Genomic DNA, 26,169 nt, shown 5'->3' with positions numbered 1-26,169 from the left:
GCTGCAAGTTGAGAATTGGATCTGTGTTTTTCAAGGTTGAGAAGAGGTTTTGTGGCCAAGGTTGTGGGTTTTGTCATTTGTGGGATGATGGTAGCGGCAGTCTTAGGAACTCGGGCATTCGTTTTCCTTAGTATCGAGCTCGGTTTCGAATGATAATCTCTCGACGACCATTGACGGTGGTGAGAATTTGCAATACAAAGCTCTCGGATCTCGGGGACCACCCAACTCTTCCAACTTTAGCAGGAACCATGCAATTTTCCGGCAAAAGCTCATGCTCTGCCGACGACTCGAGGGTCTCTGAAAGCTGAAATGATAGAGCATTGCGAAAGAACCGCAGCACTTGCCGACAAGAATCGTGGATGACGCTTACAAACTTTCTACTTGACCATGTGGCTCTATATTGGATCATGCACGTGGCAGATGTAATAATGTGGAATGGGGCGCTCGATCCTGACCCCATCAATCCACACCCATGGACTCAAAAGCTTTCCATGACAAAACTTGGCCCATTTCCACGGATCAGTCTGATTTTCGGGTAGATCTATGCATTTAGTGGGTGGCTCTCGATCCGCATCTTGTGGGACCGAGGTTCTTGATTTTAGGGTGGAATCGCCCGTTTTGAAACCGATCATCTTAATGAGAATTGCCGAACAGAAGTATGCTACAAAATACACAGCGGTTCCGGGGGGAAATTGTAAATCGAGACGAACTTCAGGGGCCAAAACATAATTATTTTTTGCAATGGTTAAAAGGCATTTCCTGCCCGAAATATGACTAACAACGTTAGCCACCACGCCTTGAATTTCTCTGCCGTGTCAGTGTAGTCTGCTCTAATCTCTCTCTCTCTCTCTCTCTCTCTCTCTGCAATCAGACCACTTCTTGGCGATTCGGACTTCAGAACCGCAGGCGCTCTCTTCTTGATGCGATGCACTCAGCGTGAAAGGTAAGGTTTTGAACTTTTGATGAACGTCTTAGTCTTTTTCAATGTGTCCCCATTTGACTTCGACCTAAATCTCGGATGGAAAACATTGTCGTCCAGCAGAGCAACGAAGTTGTAGCTTGGAAGTAATCTTTTTTTCCTGCAATGTATCATGTTTTTGCGTGGGAAACAGGATCCGATTGAGCGTTATTGGTGAATCTTGTGTTCTCTAAAGATCGGTTGCTCTTCTCCTCGTGTATGCGCTTCGCAATTCGGGATCATCTGTGATATTTCACGTGGTGATATGCTCTCGATCGCCTGGTTCTACTGGTTCCTGAATGCTCCTCTGGAAAGCATAGTGGTTGATGGAGCATTTAACGAAAGAAAGTTCTTGCTTTTGTGTTCTTGCTGCTTTGGAAATTTGATCTCTTAGGTTATGACAATTTGAGGTTTGAAATGTGTGTATGGCGTGAAGTTTCACTGTAACTAGGTACAAAGTGTTTAGCAGAAAAGACTGACAACTTAATTGATTCAGAACTTGAGGAAGGCAAAATATAGATGGGGGGACAAGGCATAAAATGTGCACGGCAATGGCGTGTATTCTCCTCATCCATTTCCTTTCGTTGTCCCTGTAGCTTGTCTATCGTCTTATTAGATGTATCTAATTGGTTTAGTGTCCATCTACCTGCAGATACCTAGGTGTACTTTCCAGTTCTCATCATCTTGAAACATTATTGCTGAAACTCTGCTTTTTGATATAGAAGAAAGCGAAATAGGGCAATGCTTTGGAGGCTGGAAAGACAATCATAATTGCGCTTTTGAGCACTTCTCGCTCTATCAATGATATGGGATCTCTTGTGATGGGATATACTGTCTATTAAGAGTAGAATTTGAGACGTGTGATCTAAGATCGAAATGACTATACCTCAAAGCCAAAAAATTGGACGTCCATTGATGAAGCTTATCAGATTGAGAGGATGGCCTATTCTGCAGCAGCTGCATATTGAGGAGCAGTTACTTCGGACCTCATCGGAAAATTGGTGTATTATAAATGATGGCACGAGGGAACCTACCATTGTCATGGGTGTTTCTGGGTAAGTTACTGTGGTCACTTTTGGAGTGTTTTCACCTAATATCTTGTAGGTGTTCTGTATTTATTGGACTCTTGGTTGTGAAGATGATTCATATTTTCTTTTCCTTTATGAACTTGATGTGTGTGGATTGTGACATTATACACTGAGAGTTTTCTTTTGCCTGTACTCAGCGTGCTTTATTTTGGTATTGGAATGCTAATATTGCTCTATGATTTATCTAGCCACCTGTGGCAGTTTTAGGAGTATAATGAACTAAGATCCTGTTTTCACCCTTACGTTTATCTATCACCATGGGACATCCTATTAGACCTCTTGAATCTTTGACACTTTGACATAGTTACAAGACGTTTCCAAATTAGTACGACTTTTAATCATGAACATGAACAAGCTCATGCCTGCCTAACCTTCTTTGTTTCTCAGTTAAGGCTTGGCTTGTGGTTATATTTCATCTTTTTCGAAGCTTTGGAAATTTTGATAGGTTACGGGGCGCTCATTCATGTTGTAATGGCCGTTTATCTGTTTGCATGCTTACATTTGTATTGATACCGTTCTGACATCACGTATAGGTGAAGTTTGGTAGCATTTGTTTCGAGATTCAGTCTCTGAGCAGCGAGCCTTTAGAAATATAGAAGAGACACGTAATTCTTATTCATTTCTATCTAAAAAACAACATGGCCTTCTGAAAGCAAGAACTTCTTTGGTTGTTCTAGTGTAGAGGCATCCATCGTGTGGAGTGAAAGAAATGCAGCCAGAAGGAGAGGAAAATTCTCTCCCTTGTCTCTGAGACAGATGAGTTTACTTTCTGGTTTCTAAGCAAAAATCCTGTGTAACGAGGATGCTGCCATTAATCAAATATTGGCATTGATTCATAAGTTAGACAGGTGGCACCCACTCTGCCTTCTGATGGTATTTCTCCTATCGCCGTAGAAATAAATTTAAGACAAATGCGACTATGAACCTATGTGCACATTTGCACAATTTTGTACTTATGCATGCTTTATCTGTTGATGAGATGTGATCTGCTTGGATATGATATAATTTAATAGAGTACATGCATATTTTGCATAGGAAACCTGCCGAACTGCTTGAAATTAAACCAGTGTTACACGATCAGGTACCTGTCATCAAAAGGTTCACTGGGGGAGGCACTGTTATAGTGGATGGTGGGACAATCTTTGTTACATTCATATGCAACAAGGATGCTGTGCCTGATGTGCAGCCGTATCCTCGACCCATCATGTCTTGGAGCAGCCTAATATACAATGAAGTGTTCCAAGAAACTGGCAATTTCCACCTCCGCGAGAATGGTATTCAATTTCAAAGTTTTCAATATGCCCAATTTCTCCTGTATTGCTAATCAAATGAAATTGTGTCATGTTTGCCTTTTCACTTTAGGGATAATTTGGTTTTTTTCTACTTAGTACTATTTCTTTGGTTCTAGTACTATTTCTTTGCTTCTTTCTTTGACTGCAAATGTCTCTTCTTATTCTTTGGCCTGACTTGGAGGGTTCCACTATGATCTTGTTGCCGAGGGTTTTCATGATGACAAACGTTTGACAGCTTTCAAATGCTTACACTGGGGAATAGTTACTGTTATAATCTGGTCTCTATTTTTTCTTTACTTTGTTTTCCTTTCTATTGTTATTGACGGACAAAATAAATTTCTTGTTCTTGGTTTGTCCCTAGTTAGATTGAGGTAAGTATTTTCAGGATATTGGTGCCTTGGCTCAAAGTTCAGTGCACTTTGATACGGAAGTCTGCTGTAGCAAAGGACCTAACACAATGATTTGTATATACACAAATAATTAGTCAACTTAACCTTCATATACTTCGAGGCTTTGATTGTTGTCCACGATAGCAGGAGTCTCCTTTGAGATTACCTTTTTGATGATGTGTTATCTTTCAAATGTTCTTCAACCTCTCCTGAATGTGCTTGCGCTGAGTCACATTCTACACTTATGTCGTGGATACTCTTGATATCATGGAGTGTTTATTATCAGCACATCAATTACAGTGCAAAATTTGTTAATACTTATTGTCACAGTTAGAAGTTCTATCCTTTTCTCTTTGACAAGGTTTTTGTCTTTGTTCTTTCTTTGGGTGGATAAATGACTAGCTTTTTTTTTTTTTTTGGGTGGGGGGGGGGAGGGAATAAATGACTAGTTAATTGTCCACATGGTTGAAAGTTTTGTTTCAAAAACTTATCAAACTCTAACGGCACACCCCTCTACCTATTCTAGATTACGTTTTTGGGAATCGCAAGTTTGGAGGGAATGCACAATCCATCACTAGAGGCCGGTGGATCCATCACACATCTTTCCTGTGGGACTATGAAATCAGAAACATGGCTTATCTGAAGCTTCCTTCACGTGCTCCCGAATATCGATCGGTATGCTAAGTACTCACTCAATTTCTTGTTTCTCGATCTGTTCTGCTGTCAACAAAATAACGGGAGTATCCAGGCTGGACCAAAGAAGAATTCAAATTCATTCTCGTCCGAAACAGCAACAAGTTGACATACTTGAAACATTTGCAATTATTTCCCCCTTTCCCAGACAGACTCTCTGCAAATGATTGTCTTTTACTTGTTCTGATATAATTTCACTTATGCTGGCTTGTTCTATGAGTGTATGGTTCTAAATAGAAGCAATTGGATTTTTCTGAATTGAGCTGCGTGCTTCCTCTTTAGGCAAGGGGTCATTTGGAATTTGTATGTCGCATGAAGGACTACATATCGAGGTCAGATTTCATCGGCAGAACAATAAGGGTACTTGGAACCCATTTTTCTGTGGAACCTGAGGAGTTGGAAGCAATTCAAACCGTGTCGAGTACAAATTTTTCCCCCTCATCGAGGCTGCTGACGACGCAGGAAATAGAATCAGCATTATGCGAAGCAGAGTCTCGGAAGTCTCTTGCTTGTTCCGCGTCTTCATGATAATTTACTGATGCTGTTCTGCTACCGAACTATTTACCAATCTTGCTAATGCACGAGTTCCAATTGTATGAGTCCTTTCAGTTGAATTCGGTCGCCAGACTTTCTGATTCGAAACCGGTAAAATTACCTGGAAAGCCTCTCTTTTAGCAATTTGGATTTTCATTCTGATGCCGGAGTACGGAGAGAGCTTTTGGATGTGGTTTCGCAAGCTTGTTTTCAGGATCATCGTTGATACTGCAATGCTCATGAGTTTTTTGTGGATCAGTAGTGTTCGTCGTCGCCTATCGAATCTGTTTGTGCTCTCGGAAAATGAACATGTGAGTCTAAACACGGTCTCACAGCTCTCAAATCCTTGATCCACCTTGAAGAGGATGGAACTGAACTTCTGTTTTGGTGATGTCAATAGGATCAAGAAATGCCTTCATAATTGCAGAATCATGGATCAAGCAATGCTCGTTTCCTCGCTCATCTACTCCACCTAGGCTATTATTGCCGAGGATCGAGCGAACTCATATTCCGACTTCCGCCCCCAACCATGACCACTAGGGCAACCATCGCGGATCAACATGCCAATTAATCTCGGTACACCCGACATAGTCCTAAATGTTTGCCATGGTTTTCTGTTGGCTATTCTTGTCCTGAAAACAGAAGGGTTCTTTCATTCTTTATATGTCAGGAAAAACCTTGATGTATCGTTTAGTAACACCAAACACATGAGACCCACTAATTTTTCACGCATGGACTGCACAATGGCATGTGATTTCAGCAAGATCAAGGTATAGAATGCTCAATTTATATGAAACTTAATCTTGTAGATGCTTCCTCGGTCCCCTCGATAAATTTCAACTGTCGGCAAAAGCCTTGATCCTCATCCGTACAGTATAAGTAACTCGAGATTAAGGAATTCTTTCTTATTAATACCATGGAAAACTTGACATTGATACACTGTGATAAATTTTATCCCAAATTAATTTTTTGACCACAAAAAATTCAAAATTGGTACACTTATGACATATTTATCACATATTAATTTTTTTACTATCAAAAACCTTTAAGCCGGTCCACGTGTAATAAATTTATTCGCTTTTACATTTCGTCAAATTATTGCACCCGTGACAAACGGAGGGTGAAAATGCTAAACCGGTACATCCGTCAAATTTCATGTGTAATTTAACTTAGTAATTTAACGATAAAATTTAATGAAAGCTAACGGAAGGGAAATGTGTTATATGTGTACCAATTTGAGATTTTTAATAGTCAAAAAATTAATTTGAATGAATTTATCACAGGTATATTAATTTGAAGTTTTTCGTTATATTAATCTTTTTCTTTTTTCCCTTTTTTCCGATTATATTTTTTTGATAGTCCAAAGGTAGGTTTTTTGACCTCATATTCGGAGTAGATGCCCATTAACGGTCGCATATAAACGGAGTTACCGCACCGCGAATTGGTTCCAGCGCAGATCCCGTTCTCTCCATTGTCCGCTCGACAGTAAAACCTCCCTCTCTCTCTCTCTCTCTCTCTCTCTCTCTCTCTCTCTCTTTAAAAACCTACGCAAACACTCGCGCTCTGCGAACAAACTTGGTTGGCTCGGCTCGTTCCCACGACCGAAATCACAGCGTGTCCCTTCAACTGCAAATCTTGTGAGCTGAACACCCATTTCCTTCTTCTTCTTCTTCTTCTTCTTCTTCAATCTTCTCGCTCTTCGATACATCTCTCTCTCTCTCTCTCTCTCTCTCTCTCTCTCTCTCTCTTTACGGTGTGCTTCGAATCGCTTTCTTTTTTTGGGATGCATTTCCTTGGGAATTTGGATTAGTCCCTGCCTTATCTTTGCTGAAGCTTTCTTTTCGCTCTCCTTTCCTCCCCTCTTGATCGACCCATATATCCACCCCCACGAATTTTTCTTGTTCGGGGTTGCTATTACTTGTGATCTTTCGAGAGTTCCGCGGCAGAGGAAAACAGGGTCCGAATCTTTTTCGGGCGATTAGTTTCTCTCGAGCGGGGATCACAAGAAAAAGAATAAGGGAAATTGATAGTTGGTCGGATGCTATTGCTATCTCCCGCGTTCTAGAGATTCGTATCGATGGGCTCTTTCTTTCTATGATCGCAAGTTGTTTCTTTTCGTAGTCAAGGTAAAGTATTGCGTCAGAAAAGAGAAAGGGGATTTCTTTCAGGACCGTGAGCGTTAGTACTTATTGGCTTCATTTCAAATTTTTCGTTTACATGCAAGGTTATATTGGGAGCTTTTACATGTTCGGAGGATGATTTAATTTCTTCAGGATAGATAATAGAAATTTGCGGTGTTATTGGATTAAAGGGTTCCTTGAAGTTTACAAACATATAATGGAAAGCAGGAATTTCCTAAGGCCCTGTTGGCTAATTTGCAGATGGGTAGAGTTAAGCTAAAGATAAAGAGACTTGAGAACAGTAGCAACAGGCATGTGACTTACTCGAAGAGAAGAACCGGCATCTTGAAGAAAGCGAAGGAATTATCCATATTGTGCGACATTGACATTGTCCTTTTGATGTTCTCTCCAACTGATAAGCCGACATTGTTTCACGGAGAACGCAGGTAATTCCGGGAGCCAACATCTTTTGTAGTTTCTCTCATCAATAGCAGATTCAGTTGCATAATTAGGTTTTGTAACATTCAATATTTAGAACCTGGTGATTTGCATCTTGGATCTTGGAACACTTTATCTCCTTTGTCTGGATAAATAGAAAGTCCCACCTTCATCGGTTATATTGAGATTAATATGACCAAGCATCACTGTACTTTTGCCCGAAAATCAAAACGGTCCATTACTTTTTTCCGGTTCAAAACTGTCCCTCTACCATTGGAAATGCTTCATGTTAGTACATAGTTGTACCTTTTCTATTGCCTATCATTTTTAGCTGACATGGACAAGTGGATTACTGTTTATGACGTTTGAGTATACTTATCCTATCACGAAAGCTTCTTTTAGGTGGCTCAAACAGGAGCCACATCAGCAACAGAAAAATTAAACGCGTTCATGGCCGCTTGAGCTTCGTTGAGCTCAGGGCCAGGGCGCTCGAACTTCTTTGGGCTCCTGGCCATGGCTGCCTGGCTTTCATGCTCGAGGCCATGGCCACTTGAGCTTCCAAGTTTCTTCGAGCTCATGGCCATTGCCCCTCATGCTTTGTTGAACTTGAGAGCCATGGCTGCTAGAGCTTTGTGTTTGCAGTCATGGTAGGGAATCGTGATCATGAGCGAGTATTTTTACGAGTCAGAGGTTTTGCATTGTTGGAGGTGTTGGATTATGTGGTTTTGCTTTGGATTTGGTAGGTTTTAAGTTGAAGACGAAGAAGATAAGCACAGAGAGAGAGATTGTCAAGGGAAAAATATCCACACAGAAAATTTCTAACAGCGTTAGCAACCGTATAAGCAAATTCCTTCATTGGCCTGATTTATGTTGACCAGTGCACTTCTAAAAAAATAGAGGGACGGTTGTGAAAAAAAAAAAAGGAGAGTAGGTGGGCAGTTGTGATTTTCAGGCAAAAGTACATGGATCATTGGTAATTTTAACCCATCCTTTTTAGTCTTTCAGTTTTCAGTTTATGCTAACATTTGTAGAAAGTAGACAATGTAATCTCAAAAGCAATTGTAGATGATTGGTCGCCCTTCACATTAACGGGCATCAGATGATGCTTCAATTATGCGCCCTACTGGTATGATCTTGTCAAGATTATGTTGGAATTAAGCAGTTCACATGGATACATCTATCTAATAGGTCTATTACCTGTGAATATTGAGCCAAAATACGTAGTTAGAGTAGAAATGGATGGTTGCACATTGGAAAATGTCTAGCCTGTGTGCATCTGTATACAATTTCTCTCTTCTTTACACGGTGGGTAACTAACTATTATCCATGCTTGAAGGCTGTTCAAGGCCTATATCTCATACAAGATTTTGGTTTGAACTTAATTTTAGCAGTGATAACGTTTGACCCTATGAATCTGGTTGTGATAAATTGCTGCCATTCATAGCCTGATACTTTTACAGAGAAAATGCATTTTTCTTTGTAAAGTTGTTGTCTTTAAATTTTACACTGGCTTGGTTCTTTGACATATTTATTATCAGTATCTTTATTGACCGTTTCATTTTTATGTTAATTTCACAATGACATGGTATTCTGCTGTGAGGCAAGCCTCTGAAATTTGAGCACAATGGAGAGTGAAGGCCATATGTGATATTTAAAGCAATATCTTATGGATTGGAAGTGTACCTTCCTTTTGGAAAATAACAATGTCATTAAAGTGTGAAGTATGTGGCAACATGACCGCTTATCATTGTCTACTAAAAAAACTTGCTGCATGCCTTGGTTTCAGCAACATTGATGAGGTCATTGCGAAGTTTGCCCAGTTAACTCCTCAGGAAAGGGCAAAAAGGTGCCATTCATGCGCTGTTTTACCTTTTTTTCTGTATTTCCATCTTACCTAGCTATGTTAATCTAACTAGTTTATGATGTTTTCCCACCCAAACTGGACAGGAAGCTGGAGAGCCTTGAAGTAAGACTTTTCACCATCAACTTTCTTAGAAGATAGAAATTGCTTTTTTTTGTGGGTCAAATTTGTTCACCCTCCAATTTTTATTGTTGATATCTGTAGGTTCTGAAGAAAACCTTTAAGAAGTTGGATCATGATGTCAATATACAAGACTTCCTTGGTACAAGGTTCGTGATTACTTTTGGGAAGTGTGGTATGTCTTCTGCATAATGTCTAAGAGTGTTAATCATTCTGTTGTTTCATCCTCTTTGCAGCAATCAAACGGTCGAGGTATCAAGTCATTGCTAGCATTATTGATATGCATGAGGTGCTGGAATTTTCTCTGCACCGCTTTCTGCATAAATAGACTTACTTGATTGTAAATGCTGTGTACAGGAAATGACTAATCAAGTAAGACTGCTGCACAGTCAGCTAGCTGAAACGCAAAAGAGATTGAGGTGCAAAATTTGGAGCCTTTTGTTTCAAAAGTATCTGTTTCCACTTTTATCCTAGTTAATATCTATTGTGAAGCCCACATATTGGTTACTGCTTCAGTCATTGTTTGACCTGTTAAATCATAGTCATAAGTCCAGACCAAAAAAAAAAAAAATATATCATAGTCATAAGTAGTGTATCAAATTTTCTAATGGAATTGTAGTTGAATAGATTTATCATGCATATAAAAAAGTAGGTGAGTGATGTAGAAACCTTGTCACACCTGTCAGACCTAGGATAATTTGCCTTTGTATCTAGATGAGATGTTAACATCCATATGGCAAATGCAGTGAGCGTGATCTTTCTACCTGGTTGGATACTGACTTAATATTTGGGTATGAATCACAATAAGTTGCAACACCATGAAAGATCATGAAAGAGATCTCTGTATTTTACTTTCGCTAAGTCCACTTCTCTGTGCCATTGTTTCAGCTGCTGGAGGAATCCTGAGAAGATTGATGATATAGAACAACTCAGGCAGATGGAAGACTCGCTTAGGGCCTCTATAAACCACATCCGACAGCATAAGGTATATTTCTTAGATTACAAAGTCTGAATCATTTTCTCGGCTACGGTTACTCACCTTGCATTTAAATGCTTGCTTTCCATATTATGCAGTGTCATTTTTTGCTAAAAAAAGAGAAAAAATTTCAACTTTCCAAACCTGTAGCTATCTGGAGAAAACAGAATTTTCAAACTCTAAATTAGAATGACCTTTCAGCCAATTCTCTTATAACTAGTGGTGGTTTTATACGAAAGTACCTGTGTCTTCTCGCCAGGAAAATGTTGGAAAGCATCAAACTGTGTCATTGGAGCGAACAAATCAGGTAATAAGTTTGTGATGCAGTGGAATTTCTGTGCGAGTGCGCAGGCCTGTGAGTGCATGCGGGTGCATCGAAGTCTTATACTCTTGAATGAGGGATGTGCTTTTTAAATCCTTGCACTGCTAACTTGTACAGCGATATGCTTGTTTCATTGAGATCTTATACAAATTAATTTGTGTCGCAGTTTGAAAATGCCATGCCTTTACCTTTCATTATGGGTGGGATGCCAGAAGCACAGCCTTTGTCCTGGCTTCCAATAAATGAGAACCAACACTTGCTATTCCAAAACGACCCTCACTATCTTCCTGAAGGGTGAGTCTCTTCTTTACAAGTAAATTTAGAAGTCTATCCACCAATATTTTGTGTCTTGTGAATGTGCATAATTTATGAACTTCATCGACGCCATATCATCAAATGGCTCCGATACTAGTGTTGAAAGTCAGGATCTAGATTTGTATTTGCTATATGATTTGGTGAAGAAGTTTCATGTGAGTTAATTAGAATCCATAACCCAAGGACTTGATGTGACATTTCTGCAGAACCATTGATGGCTCCACAGATGTCTCCCTCCCAGGGTGCTCTGCTTACTTTGGTGTGGATAAGCACCCCGAAATCGGAAATTTAGGGCAAGTTCAAAATATGGTACAAGAAGGCTGCATTTTGAATGAGTTAAACAGGACTGGATGCTTAAGTCTCCAAGTTGCTGAACAATATCCATATGGTCCATATGGCAACCTAACTTTACCGGAGGAGAAGAAAATGAAACAAGAGATAGGAATGAACTTCCAAGGACACCATGTAGATTATCAAGTCGCCAGCAATAAGTTGGAACAAGAGATAGAAATGAGCTTACAAGGACATGGCGTAGATTATCAAGTTACAAACAACATTGAACTGCAAAGGCCGATATATGACAATGGACATCATGCTTGGTGTTCAGTTCCTGCCCCCTGTGGAATTGCTATGTATAACGGGAACACCTTCAATCAGGTGAGTCATTCGACCATTTTGTTCTACTCAAGTTAAACTCTCATAGTTGTTAGTCAGATGAATTGTTACATAATGCACTTCCTTTGTATTAGTCTAGATTTGCTTGCACTTGCTGAAATAGATTTTAAAGTTTCCATCCGTACTAGGGTGGCTGCAACGTTTGGGCTTCATATATATTTCTGTTTCTCAGTATTTTTGGTCTCATCCAAATAATGCATCTTGTATATACCCTTCATTTGCATAAAATGCAAGTTCGTGTGCCTATCAATCTCAATCTTTCCCTAGTCATGTGTGTGTGCATGTATGGATATACACGTAGTCAGGTCATGTGTTTTTAGAAATCAGAATTGTGTTCTTTCGCTAATGTTTTTGTCACTTGGGATGAACTAAATCTATTTAGCAGAAGACATTGAATAAGTCAAGCAACTCTATGTTGCGTCGTCATGTTCAATAGAGATGAACCCTCTTTGTCCATCATTTCTCTCCCTTCAAATACGCCTTGCGTTTATGAAGTTGTAGGGTTGGCTACCATGAACCTCAGTTACAACTCTTCTCTCTTTATTACTATGCAGCAATCCGATTGATGATTTCGCAAGTCTACCTTGTTTCTCCTATACTGAGATTACTGGTGGCTGAAGGCATATTGATTTGCATCAGAGTGGGAGGTTTTCTCCTAATTACTCTGATGTCGGATTAAAGTGCACGGGGATGAGATGGAAAATTTGTTCCATGAAAGAGAAACCCAAAAGACATCACGTGGCGGTGGTCCTTTTTTGTAATTTCAGCTGCAGGATTTGTAAATAATGTAAGACAGGATATAGGAGCACAGGTTCATATACTTTGTAGGTGGGATGGTTTTTCCAATTCATCCCTGTTTCTCCTTTGTATACCAATCCCAAAGGAATCTCTACATTTTCACTGTAAATGAAACTTTGCCAGAAAGAATGAATGTAAGGATGCATAAATTCATTGTCCTGATTCTTGTTCCGATTGTAACACTCTTCTTTCATTCGATAACTCGGCCGGTGGCCTTAGATGTGAGCATTGAAGATAAACTTGCATGAGAAGATTCATTGCAGGATCAGTCACCTTGTACAGAGGAATTCTTTTTACACAGATGTCCAACATATATCACTCAGAAACACCATTTGAGCATCATGGTAAACAAACCAGGAAAAGCAAACTGCTCTCTCTCTCTCTCTCTCTCTCTCTCTCTGCCCTAGAAATGTATTTAGTAGCCCCTGAGTGTTTGGACTATGGTGTTGTGCCATGGGTCTGCAAGGTGCTGCAACAGGTTGTCAAATGGCCCTTTCCCTGTCACATTGTGCTGCACCACGAACCCCAAAAATGCCAACATTGCCAATCTCCCTGCAAACACAATTAAGAGACGTGTTAGAACTCAAGTGAAAATTCACGTCTCGTGTCAGCATCGAAAACAGGTAACCACTGCGAACAGTTTTGAAAACTCACCATTGGCGAGCTCCTTTTCCTTGGCTTCCTCAGTGGGAGCGAAGTTGAGGGGGTTGAAGATGCCGCCGGGGTAACCCACTTCATTAGGGGGCAAGCTGTACTGCTTGAAGATCGGATCCTGGTTGACGCTCCCCGGGTTCTTTATGTCCTGCCATCTCCGGATCTCGACGTAGTGGAACAGGATGAACTCGATCACAAACAGGGTCGAGGAGGATGCAAAGTACTCGGCCTTCCCTGCGTCGTACCAGGTGGGCACGTTGATGACGCCGATCTTGGTGAAGACTTCCGGGAGCAGCATCCCTGTGACCCCGAGCATCGCCCACCGGCTATTCACGAGCTCTGCTTGGATATACCATTTCAGGTTCTCTGGGTCCTCAGCGAGACCGAGCGGGTCGAACCCATTGTCACCTGGAAGACTGATTGGGTCCCTATAGAGTTAGATCTCTTGTTCCAGGAACAAATTTCAATCTGAATTAAGGGATCGGCATCTTTCTCAGGCCGAACAAAGTTCTTAGACATGTCTCCTCCATGCAAAACTTGAAAGGTTGAATTACTGCTGCTTCCGACCAAAAAAAAAAAAAAGTACCGCTGCTTTATTTTGGAAAAATTACCAAAAAAGTCTAACATATTGTAATTGTGTCAACTCAGTCTTAAACTTTCTTTTAGCCAATTGAGTCATAAATCCTTTGCAATCATACCAATTCAATCTATTTTGCCGCCTGGTGTTGATTTGAATAATTTTTAATAATTTTTTATTTTTCTTTTTCTTTTTCTTTTTCTTTCCTTCCTACTCTTACTTGGCCGGCAAGGGTCGCCTTAGCTTACTATATAATAATGATCAAGCACTTCAGTAAAATGTTCTTCTGAGAGATCTTATGTAGAATGAAAGATTATATAAGCTTATACAGTGGAATTAGTACCTTCCATTGAGGTAACCTGGTGAGGCTAGACCAGGCAGCCACTCCCCTTTCTTGGCCTCAACCTTGAAAGAAGCAGGTGGTGAAGTTGATGGCAAGGCTCTGATGCTGACCTCTCTGTTCAGTTTCCCCGACGACGACGAGGAGCCGGTCAAGAACCGGGTCTTCGACGAGCAAGGCCGGAACACGGCGGCCGAGGCCTGTGTGGTGACTGTGGCCATCTTCTTCTCCAACCCAAGGTTGCGTGTATTGAGCAAAAAAGACTGGGAGTCTTTGCAAAGGGGAAGAGAGTTGGGAGTTTTAGGAGTCCAATGCCGGTTTTTGCATGCCCTTTGTAATTTGATCTCTTGGCAATCCGTGTGGCTCAAGTGCAACGTTGATGATGGACGGTCGGATCCGGTTGGTGCTGGGGATCCAACGGCTGAGATGGGCTGTGGTGGGGGATCGGCCAATGGGAGGGCTCGGTTCTTATCCCTTTATCTGGTTGCAATATCTCCATTGATCAGTTTCTTTGCTTCTGTTGGTTGGGAAAGATACCGTGGGGCCTTTTTCTGTGCCACACATGATCTAGATTTCTTGATCCGAAGATATCCATGGAAGGAGACAGAAACAGTTGCAAGCCCATGAGTCCGTGGCCAAAAAGTCCAAGATTCAAATTTGATGGACGTGACTTTTCTGGATGGTTTGGAAATGCTGGGCTTGGGCTGATTGTTGTGGCAGAACATGATTGCTGGGCTAATGTAAGCTTCCTTTGGAGCCCTTAGATATGTCATTTTAGGGGGGAGAATTGTCCCAAAAGAGTAACTAAACATCATTGCACTTTGCCACTTGAGTCCTAAAGCTTTTCACATTTTGACAATCGAGTCCATCGGCTAATTTTGATCTAAAATTACTGACTTGAATACCGGCCCATCTTGCATGACACGACCGACACCGACGTAGACAATTTTAATATTTTATTAATTTTTTTTTTTTTTGTTACAACCGCAGCCAACCACAAGCAAGGGTCTCTATGCCCTCACTGGCCATTGGTGACGGTATCGAACCCTTGCCCGGATCCAAGCGAGGGCCCCACGCCCTAGCTTGTGGCTAGTAAGGGCGCGGAGGCTCTTGTCTATGGTCGGTGATGGTCGATCGGCGACCTCGTCGCCCACGCTTTTTTAAAAACAAAAAAAAGGAAAATAAAAAAAATATTAAAATATTATTAAAAATATCCACGTCAATGTCGGTCGTGCTACGTGGAATGATCGGTATCCACATTAGCGATTCCTTGTTAAAATTAACCGGATTGACTCAATAGGGAAAACGTGAAAATATTTTAAGAGGTATAAAATTGAATTGGCAAAGTGCAATAGATTTAGAACTTTTTGGATAATATTCCATATTTTAGGGGTACATGGAGAGAGAGATAAAAAGAACTGACACCATACTTTATGTTCCAAGCTGACAAACCATGAACCAAGAAGAGCTACCTCTTACAGTTCAGTCCTCACTGGACCATGACTAAACATTTGAAAGGGCAAAACAAAAGGCCCATTACAATGCTCCCTCCATGGTAACTTCACCAATGGATGAGACACAAACACAACCCAACCAGATAATAAAAGACTGTTGACTCATGAAGAAGGGTGGTGACATTGCTCAGCACCCCCCACCACAGCCATCTTCACTGCTCTGTTCTTTCCTTAAAGTAGACCAGAACAGAATAGACAAAGGCCATCCTAAAATAAACCTTTGCTTCATGTCTTAATTGACATGGCTGACCCAATATGCACTGCTAGCTACACAATTCTTGCCCTAATTGGCCCCTAGGCTCTACTAGCCAAAGCCCAGAGGACTAGACATTGTGCTCGTATTCACGCGAACTGCCGGCCAGTGAAGGTCTGTCCGAAGGACCAGTTGGGGGGCGCCACATCGTTGGAGACCACGGTCCGGCCGTCGCTGGTGGTGACCGAGAAGGAGAGGCTCTGTCCGTCGAGGTTCGAGTTGCTCTGCCAGTTCTGGCCCCAGTTCCGGGACATGGGTTGCCAGCCGGTCTGCGAGCCCTTGATCGAAACAGAGTGGACGTCCCCTGCACCACCAACGTTGGTGATCAGGACCAGGTTGAAGTAGGAGCGACCGTTCACGGTGAATCTGATGCCTCCCTTCTTTTGACATGGCACCCTGCGACATGAAACATTGAAAAGATTAGCTGTGCCAATAAATTATTCGATTGTTTAATGTATTTAATTATGTGTAACATCATGCATTCAGTTTTAAAATTGCAGCTCCCATTGACTTTTGACGTGGAGTTAAAATGAATTAATGCAGAGCATAATAGATTGCCAACCTCCTATAAGCCACGGGGACAATCCCAGAGCTGTACTGGGCAATCTGCTGGAACACCGGCTGGGAGAGATCGAAGTGGTGGAGAGGCGGGTTGCACCAGCCGCCGGCGTTGTTGGGGAGTGCGCTGTTCGGCGGGCAGAAGTTGGTGGCCGTGACCACGATCAAGCGTTGGTTGCACCACCTCTGGTCGTTGACGCACTTGATCTCGAAGCAGGCCCCGCAGGTCAGCCCGCTGTTGAACAGGGCGGTGCTCAGGGCCGCCGTGTTCGTGCCGTAGCCCTGGCTGTACAAGTTCCCATAGCCACAAGCCCCGCCTTGCCACAGAAGAAAGCATTGCCAAATTGATCATGCACGTTGAACAATTGCCCCAGTTTATCGTTTCAATTTTATCAGACGGCTCTCATCAAACTAATGCAATCTCACGTCGTGTAGAGAGTAATGTCCGAAGATCGAACGCATTCAAAAGAATTAGTCAAGTACCCATTGTGCCGGACGCGTCGCCACCGCCGTAGAAGGTCGCATGCGCATTGATCCAGCCTTCGCCATATCCACGAACAGACGACCCCAAACAGAGCAATCCCACCAAGAGTACCACAAGAAAAGCCATTCTTTTTCTCCTTATCACTTCCTGTTCTTGCATGCAGAAAAGGATAGTTAGTCAGCCCTTTGCATGAAATGAACATATCATAAGATTTATTCACGTAAACTAGGCTAAGCTAAGATGTCTGGAGGGAAGGCACAAACCTTAGAGAGGTTGCTGAACTTTGATGGCCTAAGGAGGGAGGAGAAGTTGGTGCGCTGTGGAGCAAAACAGGAGGGTTTTGGAGGGATTATATAGACAGAGCATTGATGGAGATACAGAAACCGCTTCCCAAGGAAACTGACTCTCTCTCTCCCTCTCACCTTTTTCGTCTTTCTTCTGCATGTGTTGAGGTGGGGACCTTGAACCGCCAAGTGCAATGGTTGTTTTGTCTGTGTCAAGAACAGAGCTGCGTCTCTTCGGACCACGTGGCTTCGCTAGCCTCTGTGTTGACTACATCTTGATCATTTGCATTCATACAAACCCTTCGTAGATGGTAAGAAAGAGACTGTTCTGCGGGGTTGGTTCTCTTTCTTCTTCCTTTTAGAGGGGTGAGCATGGTTCCACTAGTTCGAAAACACAACATGATCTCCACGAGATCAATGGCTGCTCAAACTTCATCAAGGCGATAGTTTCTTCATGTCGCCGCCATGGGAAGAGATGCTGCAGAAAACTAACCCCTTATCTTCCCCAGAAACAGTTAAAGCCGATTGACTGCAGGACTTGCATTTCCCGTGCCTTGAGCACATATACTTCCAGCCTTTTCCCATGCATTTTGAGTTCCAACTTTCACTGAGGAAGCGAAGCTAGCTATTTTCCAGAAAACCATGAACACCATCATACATTGTATATACGTATTAGGGAGATATTAGCTATAGTGTATACACATAAAATACACGGATACTTAGGCTCGGTTTATTTCACTGAAAACATGTTCCTAAAAATAATCGCATGTATCGTTTGAAATAATTAGTCAATAAAGAAAATTTTCATTACCGACAATAATTTGTGTCTAAACATTTGCTTAAACAATGAAAAAAAATTTCGCTCGGTCAATGTCATCAATGATATAAGTGATTATCTTTTACAAAATGTTTTCAATTTTCCACAAACGGAGCCTTGTGGGAAAGCGAAAACATTCTCCTAAAAGTGATCAATTGCATCGCTTGAATTAATTAGTCGGTGAAAAATAATTTCATTATTGACAATAATCTATATCTAAACATTTTTATGGATAATGAAGATATTTTTCGCTTGTTCATTATTATAAGTGATGCACTCTACCGTTTTTAGGAGATGTCTTCCAAAAATCATTCATTATCTGCGAAACAAATGGAACGTTGGTTAAAAAATCCCACTGAGAAGGACTATGAAGTTGTTTTCGAGTATTTCGCTAATTAGGGTTTCATTTTTAGCATACTCGCTTATCTCCATCATGACGAATATTCATTACAGATTAAAAGCAATCGAAGAAATCTTTTGACAACGCGGATTCCCGTTTCTCGATGATATCCGACAATCAAGAAACTTCCGGCCGATGACCCGGTGACCTAAGGAAAACGAAAGGATCGGTTGCATTTTTCATATTCTGCTCGTGATAATTTAAACAAGTATACAGCAATCTCAAATTGCATGCATGAAATAGTAAAAAAAGAGACATGTTTAAAGCACGTCATTACGGACATTAAATGAGCCTGCGAAATCTGGTCCAACAAAAAGGATCAGTCCAAATTCCGACCGACTCACTGCGGTGTGATGTGAAAAAATGAAGAAGAACTTCTTCTTTGATTACTGCGACTGTGGCAATCTCGACCCATATTTATTACTTCTCTGCATGAAATGGAGAGAGAGAGAGAGAGAGAGAGAGAGAGAGAGAAAGATAGATGTGGAGGAAAAGATATGGCAAAACCCTAATTCATTGAATGTTATCTGTCCCACAGCAGTTGGGAGGTTGAAGAAGATGAAAGAAGAAGAACGTGGCTGATGCTCTCTCTGTGATGCATGTCGATATCTGCATGTTAATGCATTGAAAGAACAAAACAACAGCTCTCATTCATTACATCATCCTCACTTCAGTGCCATTCCTTATTTTCGTTCCTGTAAGAAGAAGGGAAAAAAAAAAAAAGAAAGCTTCTTTTCATTATAATAAATATAGGCATCGAGGATGGAATTAATAGATTTTAGTAGAGATTTCATAAATATATGTGTGGCATGCCATTCATTAGAAAAAAAATTTGCACAACTAGGCGACGGCCATCCCTCCTTAGGCCCGCCAAGCTGAGTTTAAAAATCGATTTATCGTGCGAAGTTATTGATTTCGAATTTTAAAAACTCCGTGGGATTAAATACTTGGGATGTGATGGAAATGTAAATCGTCCATATTTGTACATCAAGTTGAAGCCAAAAATAAATAAATAAAAAAAAGAAGAAGATAAAGTTGAAAATTCCAAATCCATGGGCAATTGGGAGGGAGAGACAGAGAGAGTCCGCAGAACGGGCCTAGACCATGTGATATGAATCTTCAAGGGTTGCTTTTTCAGGGGCCGAAGGACATTGCAAGTGTCAAAATTTGTATACCGCACTCACTTTGGTGTTAATTTTTTTCTTTTTTTCCGATCACTTAAGTGCCAATTATTTTGAAAAAAGATTATTTGAGTGCCAACTCCGGTAAGCTTCGCCAAAAATCTTATGTGGCATCTACGTGGCTCACCGGAGGATCCCGATCGGCAATAAAAAAAGTTAAAAATCAATTAAAAAAATGTCACATAATATTTTTTAAAAAATTAAAATAAGCTAAAAAAAATATAAGTTGCAGTGGCGAGGACAGTGCAATGGTCGACGAGGGTGGGGGATGGCCAGCGATGTGTCCTTTTGCCCTTTTTCGGGCTCATATCGGCGCTATGCTTTCCCTAGTTTTTGTTGCTTCTTTGCATGGATTTCAGCTTTCTCTGTAAGATGTTTTTCTTGTTGTTAGGGCTTGAATTAGACCGCCGGAATGACCATCTCATTTGCTTCAAATGTTAAGACCGGAAGCTCGAAACATCAAGCACGCAATTGAGCAGGAAAATTATCAAAAAAGTCATAAACCTTTTGACAACGTGCTAATTTAATTGTAAACCTTTTAACTATGTCAATTTAGTCCTAAACCTTTTGAGGATTTGCCAATTTAGTCATAAACCTTTCAATTATGTCAATTTAATCCTAAATATTTTAAAATTGTGACAATTTAGTCCTAAATCTTTTGAAGTTTTGCCATTTTAGTCCTCAACTTATTATTACAGTAATTGGCTAGAAGGACTAAATTGGCGATTCGTTGAAAGGTTTAAGACTATTTTGGAAGTCATTAAAAAATTTATGACTAAATTGACATAATTTAAAGGTTTATGATTGAATTGGCAAGCCGTAAAAAGGTTTAGGACTAAATTGTAAATTGCACGGTGTTCATATCGGCTTGTTCGATATGATTTTGACCCTAATGTTATCGCACATATGAAGTGGGCATGCACAATTATCTCTTAACCTAGCCATATTACATATCTCTCTCCCTTTTTGTCGCGTCTCTTTCTTAAAAAAGGCATGCACGAGATCCTAACAACGTCGTGGAACGCTCAATTGTCTCTTAACCTAACTACGCTAGGCTCTTTCCATTTTGTTTGCCTCTTCTCAAGACAATCTCCTCTTCCCCTGCTAATGTTTTCTCGAGACCGGACTAGGAAGATAACCCAAAACCCGAATATACGAATCCCCTCTCCTTGCCCTCCCATTGAAGGAAAATAGGTCCAAGAGACATCATTTTCATACCATGGTCTGGTCTTCTTCTAAAAAGCCATCCTTGATTAGAAGACAACCTCTGGCTTTCATGACAAAACTGTGTCGATGAAGACAAGACTAAGCCGTTGTGTCGATGATCGATCCCCTTCTATGGAAACAAGAAATCCAACAAGACGAACTTTTGATACAAGACTACACGACCTCAACCTTCTTGATCACTAATGTCTCTACCAAACCAGGAAGGAAAAAAAATGGAAAGACAGACATCGTTCTAAAAGGTCAAAAAGAAAAGAAAAAGTTCAAAAGACAATGGAGATGCGGGGTATCGATCCCCGTGCCTCTCGCATGCTAAGCGAGCGCTCTACCATCTGAGCTACATCCCCATTGGTGATAACAGGTCAATAATTATTCTATTTATTACATAAAAATAAGTTGCTAGAGCAAAAGAAGGACGACCGTCCGTGAAATGCCCGACTTTCAGACAATGAGACGACAGGACGTGGAGGGACGACCGCCCGGTTCAGTTCAGGTTTAGCAATGCCTTACCGCACCGCACAGCACACGATCTGTCGTTTTTCTCGGCCTTGGCTTCATTGACGGATTTGGCGATCGTTCATGTGAAGTGACGGCATATGTATGACGGTGTCAACACCACCCTCCGTCGCATCTTGATCTCACCCTATTTGGACAAACCCATAAAGACAATGATATTTGATTTCAGCTGCCCCGTCAATATCCTCGCCCCTTGACCGGCGAGAGTCGCCTAGCCCTTGCGCCGGATTAAGGAGAAAAACATCAAAAGCTGAGAGGGAGAAAGAAAAGAGAAGAAACAAATAATAATTATAACAAATTCGCATTTCTTTTGAAAAATGGTTCGCATCAAGACTGATGTCACGTAAGACGGATTATTTTTTTCCTTAATTCTTCTTGCAAATTTCAATCTTTAGGTTTTCTATGTTTTTTTTTCTTTTTTTTTTATCTACTAACGAATTTTATTTAGTTGACTTACTTTTTGATTTGATAAAAAAAAAATCTAACTGAGTAACATATTCTTATAAAAGAGTTTAAAGTAGATTAAATGTTTTGATATAGATATGAATGTGTTTTAGTAATGTTGGTAGGATTGTAGTTGGTTAGTATTACATAAAGATGGGTCGATACGGGTTTAATGGATCAATTTGTGTTGGACCACATTCAAACCGACCCGACCCATTTGACGGGCCTACATATGGACAACGAAAGTGGTGGTTATGTGATCGCCATGGTTTTCTTTTTTTTTCTTTTTTTTGGGTCGGAATGTGATTGCCATGGTTGAACGCAGCAAAGCTCACCCTTAATAGTAGGACAAAAATAGGTCTATATGATGTGATTGTTCATGGACTAAACTGAGTAGATGCGAGCACTCCTTAAGCTAGATGTTCTTCATGGTACGCAATTATCCACGGTAGCTTGAGCTAGGATTCGCGGGCCTGACCGAGAGCCAAATTTTATCTGATGAGGGACCGGCGAGCGTCAATCCGCTCGCCTCGGCCCCCGGCCCCTGGCCCGGCGCTGTCCATTCATCGCGTATTAACTGATCAAGGACAATGATCTCATGCCAAGCAGAAAACAAACATGACAACAGAAGAAAAAAAAATTATTTGTGAACGGACATGAAGTATCAAGTGGGCCAATGGCGAAGAGATCTTGGGCCTCTATTCCTGTTTTGTTAAACTGGCAAGGCGGAGCAAAATGTCAGGTGGCTTGAAACCAGGACCAGCCCAAATCTTTTCGGGCTCTGATAGGGCCAGGCCGGTCCAGTCCACCCAGCATAAACCAAAATTTTAGTACGGCCCGAACTATATTAATGATTAGGGATATGTTCATCAGAAGTCCTAAAACTTGTCACGAAAGTGTAATTGAATCATAAAACTTATAAAAAGTGTTATCAAACCCTAAAACTTGTTAAGCTTGTGAAATCAAGTCCATCCGTTACTCCGTTCAATTTGGCCAACATAATATGTTGACATGACTTTGTTTAATATTTTATCTCTCCTATATGGTAATGAAATGACTAAAACAACGTCGTTTTGATCTAAATATGATTTTAAATGCAATTTTAAATAAAAATTACATTAAAAAACAAACTAAACCCAAAAAAAAAGTAGAACAACGGCGAGGAAAGGACTAGCGATGGGGGGAAGTGGTCGGCAAGGGCCTGCTCACCCTTGCCCAGCTGATGTCGCTCTAGAACACCGGCACAAACCTCCATAATTCAACCCTCAAAGCTCTTTGTTCAATCCCTTCGCTCTTCCTCTCCCTCACTCTTGTCACCATCCTCATCTTCTCTCTCTTCTTCCTTCACTCCATGCCTTGTCTTCATTCCTCCTTCGCCTCATCTTCCTCTTCTTCTCAAATTCCCCGACCACCCTCTCCATCGTGCTTCAAAGACCGCATCAAAGTCTACATCGCAGAGCTCCTCGGATCTCTCAATTATGGCCTCCTCGAGAGTTATTGGTCCTCGTCCTACGCCGATTCGAGGGTCTCCACCAATTCGGGCCGACCCATCTATCCAAATTCGCCAATTACCTGTCATATCCTAAGAACCCGTTGATCAAGCGGTCAAGTGCCGAGTAATGGATCTTGGGTGATCTTGAGATGCTGTGAGAATTGAGTGGTGGGTCATTCGAGGAGAGGGTTATGAGCTGGGCGAGGGTCAACGGCCCTCGACTGCAATTGATGAAGGTCGTCGACCCTCGAAAATGATGTCGTTTTAATCACATCATCGTCATGTAGAAAAGATAAAATATTAAATAAATTTACGTTAACATTTTACGTTAGCCAAATTGAACGAAATTAACCGAAAGACTCAATTTCACCAATTTGACAGGTTTTAGGATTCGATTGTATTTTCATGACAAGTTTAGGATTTTTAGTCAACATATCCCTTAAGATTTTATTTTATAATAGTTAAAGTCTGAAAATGGAAAACCTAAACCCACGGCTACGGCCACCCTATTCAATGGGCATGATTTCCCTAAGCCCGAAAACTTCGAGCCGGGCCGAAAAATTGCAAAAGCCCGCCGGGATCGGCCCGGCCAATGGTCAGCCCTCGACAAAACTGCTCTGCCGTTTGTGGGCCGGCAGATTGTGGTGGTGGAGGTCCGGTCGGCCTTAGTCTGGCGATGCTGGACTTCACCAGAATGAACTCGAAACCCTAACTTTTTGCCCCTTCGCCGATATATATTCAACGCCTCTGCCACTCTGCTTTGTTCATCTGAGCCGTGGATGCTCTCTCTCTCTCTCTCTCTCTCTCTCTTCATTCCCCGTCTCGGCCAACGCCGACTCGGTTTTTCGTTGTCGCTTCATCTTTGGTTGAGATTGCGCACGTCGTGCGAATCAGCAGTTCGCTCGTCGCCTTTTTGTCTGATCAATTTGTCATCCTGAGAAGAAAGTTCGGACTTTTAAGTCTCATTGGCATTTGATTTTCGAAAGTTCGGATTTTTGGTGTCAGTGGGTATTTGATTTTCGCCCTTCTTATCCGAACGATGAGTGTCAAAAACTTTTAGGTGGGTCTCTGCCGGTGATGGTTCTAAATATACTTTGAGAGATTCCTTCTCTTTGAAAAGAAAACGAATCTGAGGCATTCCCAGTTAACTCTATTTCTCGATCTATTTCTCGATCTTTTTTTCGTTTATAAGTTTCGGATTCTCGTTTTTTCAATGCTATGTTGTGATGCAAGAAGCGCGATGATTTGTGCAAATGACGACAAAACAGACAGGGACATCAGCACTCCTATGGAGGATGGTGACTACGTCTAGTTGGGAATCTCTCTGATGCATTTCTCAGCGTTTCTTGCTGGAATCATATCCCTGTGCTCTCTCATGGCTTTTCCCCTGTTTCATGCTCTGTTATTGTCCCCTGAGCTGTTTCTGTAAATTCCCATGACAGTGTGTGAACTTTGTAACATGACTATTGTGAAGATGTAGTTCTCATAGATCAATTCCAGTGCTTTCTGTTAGAGTATCATGTTGTTTTATTACGTTGCTCGTGTTCAACTCTGAAACTGTTCTGCCGGGATTGTTGTAGTATAGACTTTCGCTTAGTAGTGTGCATTACTGTTTGACTGCAACATGCTTGTGCAATGACAACGCTGGTAGATGTGGGGTCGAAGTAGTTTTTAAGGGGGCCTTACATGAGCTATCCTCCATGTATATGCTCTAGAATTACAGTGAATGTTTCCGTGATTAGAATCTTTGTTCTTACTCTGAGGCCTCTGTCATCTCTTGAATGCTTTCATGGCTATCTGTTAAGAACAATACTGCACTTGATCTAGGGACTTACATGGCTTCCTCTACTTATCTTCATGGAATATATTTTATTTGTTTTTGAGCTTCCCAATTGTCTCCATCTCCTTTTCTTGTTACTTGTCGTGCAAGTGATGAGAAAAAAAAGAACACATCAGCAGTATGATGATTTGTCTTTGGGTGTCTCTTTGATGCCCTGTTCTTCATTCATTTTTTTTTGTCTATTAATCGCCACGGCGATTGCCGATGATGTATTTTGATGCACGCATTATCAGATTACTGCATGATGATATGCAAAAATTGTCACTACCTCTGAGGCAATTCATGTTTCGTTTTGGATTCTCACAACAGTCTCTTGAGAAATGCATTCTTCAGAGTGCACGAATTTTCTTTTATGGGCGTCTCTACTGTAGTTTATCCTTGTTTTCCATTTGAATATTTGCCTCTCGGAGTTGGTTTGAACTAAGCATTGAAAGAGTCGGACGGTGATGGGAAATGGGTATGCCATTGTTGAGAAATCGAGCTGTTGCAGTTAGCACGATTATCGCGTTGGCGAACATTCCTCGTTTTTTTATTCCAGATTTCGCGCCTTGTTTCTTGAGCCTGATGATTGCTTCCTGAAGAACGGAGATTTGAAAGGGGGCTGTGTTCGTCGAAGCCTAGTCGCCACACCGGCTGGGCTCCGAAAGGGCCACCTCATGAAATGAGCTGTTCCAGTGGTATAAGAATGAAGGCTTCAGATTTCTTCCTGTTTGATCTGTCATCTTTGATGCTGTGAACCGGATGTTTGGGACACAATGCTTCTCGATGCAGATACACATAGCGCCTTCGCCTCGCATGTTGAATCATCATCCTCGACGGGTTGGGAATGTAGTCCTCGATCTTCCTGTCCACGGTGCAAGAAGAAGTCGGCCGTGGCGCAAGAACAAGAATGCGATTTGTATTGAACCTGGTTCGGTCCGAGAGAAGTTCCTTTCTGGATTTGTAATGTTTCCGCTGGGATGTGTATGGAAATGATCCCGACTTTGGTGATTGGTAAATGTACATCGTATGA

General features: G+C 41.4%; 4 protein-coding genes and 4 non-coding genes across 11 annotated transcripts; 5 read left to right on the top strand and 3 right to left on the bottom strand.

Annotated features, from left to right (window-relative positions):
* The first annotated feature begins 827 nt into the window (after positions 1 to 827).
* On the top strand, positions 828 to 5,156 carry LOC115742089 (putative lipoate-protein ligase A). Of its 2 annotated transcripts, none has more exons than XM_030676212.2 (5): positions 828 to 943; positions 1,684 to 2,013; positions 3,082 to 3,320; positions 4,254 to 4,402; positions 4,703 to 5,156. In XM_030676212.2, the coding sequence occupies exons 2-5, from the start codon at positions 1,835 to 1,837 to the stop codon at positions 4,946 to 4,948; spliced, it is 813 nt and encodes a 270-aa protein (XP_030532072.2). In that variant the 5' UTR covers positions 828 to 943; positions 1,684 to 1,834; the 3' UTR covers positions 4,949 to 5,156. The 2 variants fall into 2 exon arrangements, with proteins under 2 accessions (XP_030532072.2, XP_030532063.2); XM_030676203.2 differs by having other exon boundaries at positions 1,681 to 2,013.
* A 1,286-nt stretch (positions 5,157 to 6,442) lies between these two features.
* LOC115742074 (agamous-like MADS-box protein AGL65) lies at positions 6,443 to 12,728 on the top strand. 3 transcript variants are annotated; one of them, XM_030676174.2, is made up of 12 exons: positions 6,443 to 6,591; positions 7,336 to 7,520; positions 9,299 to 9,358; positions 9,460 to 9,478; positions 9,578 to 9,642; positions 9,730 to 9,745; positions 9,851 to 9,912; positions 10,382 to 10,478; positions 10,729 to 10,776; positions 10,958 to 11,085; positions 11,313 to 11,763; positions 12,336 to 12,728. In XM_030676174.2, exons 2-12 carry the CDS (start codon positions 7,336 to 7,338, stop codon positions 12,345 to 12,347), a joined length of 1,143 nt encoding a protein of 380 aa, XP_030532034.2. In that variant the 5' UTR covers positions 6,443 to 6,591; the 3' UTR covers positions 12,348 to 12,728. The 3 variants fall into 3 exon arrangements, with proteins under 3 accessions (XP_030532034.2, XP_030532052.2, XP_048136347.1); XM_030676192.2 differs by lacking the exon at positions 6,443 to 6,591 and adding an exon at positions 6,839 to 7,080; XM_048280390.1 differs by lacking the exons at positions 6,443 to 6,591; positions 10,729 to 10,776 and adding an exon at positions 6,839 to 7,080.
* Positions 12,729 to 12,807: 79 nt separating this feature from the next.
* Positions 12,808 to 14,476, bottom strand: LOC115742112 (chlorophyll a-b binding protein 4, chloroplastic). Its single transcript, XM_030676229.2, has 3 exons — positions 14,154 to 14,476; positions 13,234 to 13,649; positions 12,808 to 13,131 (listed from the first exon to the last, which is right to left on the bottom strand). The coding sequence occupies exons 1-3, from the start codon at positions 14,369 to 14,371 to the stop codon at positions 12,995 to 12,997; spliced, it is 771 nt and encodes a 256-aa protein (XP_030532089.1). The 5' UTR covers positions 14,372 to 14,476; the 3' UTR covers positions 12,808 to 12,994.
* A 1,105-nt stretch (positions 14,477 to 15,581) lies between these two features.
* Positions 15,582 to 17,297, bottom strand: LOC115742123 (expansin-A15-like). Its single transcript, XM_030676241.2, has 4 exons — positions 17,223 to 17,297; positions 16,959 to 17,106; positions 16,480 to 16,792; positions 15,582 to 16,313 (listed from the first exon to the last, which is right to left on the bottom strand). The coding sequence occupies exons 2-4, from the start codon at positions 17,083 to 17,085 to the stop codon at positions 16,007 to 16,009; spliced, it is 747 nt and encodes a 248-aa protein (XP_030532101.2). The 5' UTR covers positions 17,086 to 17,106; positions 17,223 to 17,297; the 3' UTR covers positions 15,582 to 16,006.
* Positions 17,298 to 21,139: 3,842 nt separating this feature from the next.
* Positions 21,140 to 21,212, bottom strand: TRNAA-AGC. The gene has a single exon. It is a non-coding gene; the product is annotated as a tRNA-Ala (tRNA).
* A 3,172-nt stretch (positions 21,213 to 24,384) lies between these two features.
* On the top strand, positions 24,385 to 24,456 carry LOC115746253. The gene has a single exon (XR_004016012.1). It is a non-coding gene; the product is annotated as a small nucleolar RNA Z267 (small nucleolar RNA).
* A 107-nt stretch (positions 24,457 to 24,563) lies between these two features.
* Positions 24,564 to 24,651, top strand: LOC115746257. The gene has a single exon (XR_004016013.1). It is a non-coding gene; the product is annotated as a small nucleolar RNA R44/J54/Z268 family (small nucleolar RNA).
* Positions 24,652 to 25,356: 705 nt separating this feature from the next.
* Positions 25,357 to 25,435, top strand: LOC115746271. The gene has a single exon (XR_004016015.1). It is a non-coding gene; the product is annotated as a small nucleolar RNA snoR122 (small nucleolar RNA).
* Positions 25,436 to 26,169: the final 734 nt, after the last annotated feature.

Source organism: Rhodamnia argentea, chromosome 6 (genome assembly GCF_020921035.1).
Source record: "Rhodamnia argentea isolate NSW1041297 chromosome 6, ASM2092103v1, whole genome shotgun sequence".
Classification (NCBI taxonomy): domain Eukaryota; kingdom Viridiplantae; phylum Streptophyta; class Magnoliopsida; order Myrtales; family Myrtaceae; genus Rhodamnia; species Rhodamnia argentea.
This window is presented reverse-complemented; position numbering and strand designations above follow the sequence as displayed.

What these genes read in the sequence shown, in the direction of transcription:
- LOC115742089 (XM_030676212.2), top strand. Translation starts at nt 1,835, where the DNA reads ATGACTATACCTCAAAGCCAAAAAATTGGACGTCCATTGATGAAGCTT. An exon ending in ATTGTCATGGGTGTTTCTGG is followed by an intron (nt 2,014 to 3,081) that starts GTAAGTTACTGT and finishes TATTTTGCATAG; the next exon opens with GAAACCTGCCGAACTGCTTG. An exon ending in TTTCCACCTCCGCGAGAATG is followed by an intron (nt 3,321 to 4,253) that starts GTATTCAATTTC and finishes TACCTATTCTAG; the next exon opens with ATTACGTTTTTGGGAATCGC.
- LOC115742074 (XM_030676174.2), top strand. Translation starts at nt 7,336, where the DNA reads ATGGGTAGAGTTAAGCTAAAGATAAAGAGACTTGAGAACAGTAGCAAC. An exon ending in ACCACATCCGACAGCATAAG is followed by an intron (nt 10,479 to 10,728) that starts GTATATTTCTTA and finishes TCTTCTCGCCAG; the next exon opens with GAAAATGTTGGAAAGCATCA. An exon ending in CATTGGAGCGAACAAATCAG is followed by an intron (nt 10,777 to 10,957) that starts GTAATAAGTTTG and finishes TTTGTGTCGCAG; the next exon opens with TTTGAAAATGCCATGCCTTT.
- LOC115742112 (XM_030676229.2), bottom strand. Translation starts at nt 14,371, where the DNA reads ATGGCCACAGTCACCACACAGGCCTCGGCCGCCGTGTTCCGGCCTTGC. An exon ending in CCAGGTTACCTCAATGGAAG is followed by an intron (nt 13,650 to 14,153) that starts GTACTAATTCCA and finishes GGACCCAATCAG; the next exon opens with TCTTCCAGGTGACAATGGGT. An exon ending in GGAAAAGGAGCTCGCCAATG is followed by an intron (nt 13,132 to 13,233) that starts GTGAGTTTTCAA and finishes TTGTGTTTGCAG; the next exon opens with GGAGATTGGCAATGTTGGCA.
- LOC115742123 (XM_030676241.2), bottom strand. Translation starts at nt 17,085, where the DNA reads ATGGCTTTTCTTGTGGTACTCTTGGTGGGATTGCTCTGTTTGGGGTCG. An exon ending in CGACGCGTCCGGCACAATGG is followed by an intron (nt 16,793 to 16,958) that starts GTACTTGACTAA and finishes TTCTGTGGCAAG; the next exon opens with GCGGGGCTTGTGGCTATGGG. An exon ending in GTCCCCGTGGCTTATAGGAG is followed by an intron (nt 16,314 to 16,479) that starts GTTGGCAATCTA and finishes TTCATGTCGCAG; the next exon opens with GGTGCCATGTCAAAAGAAGG.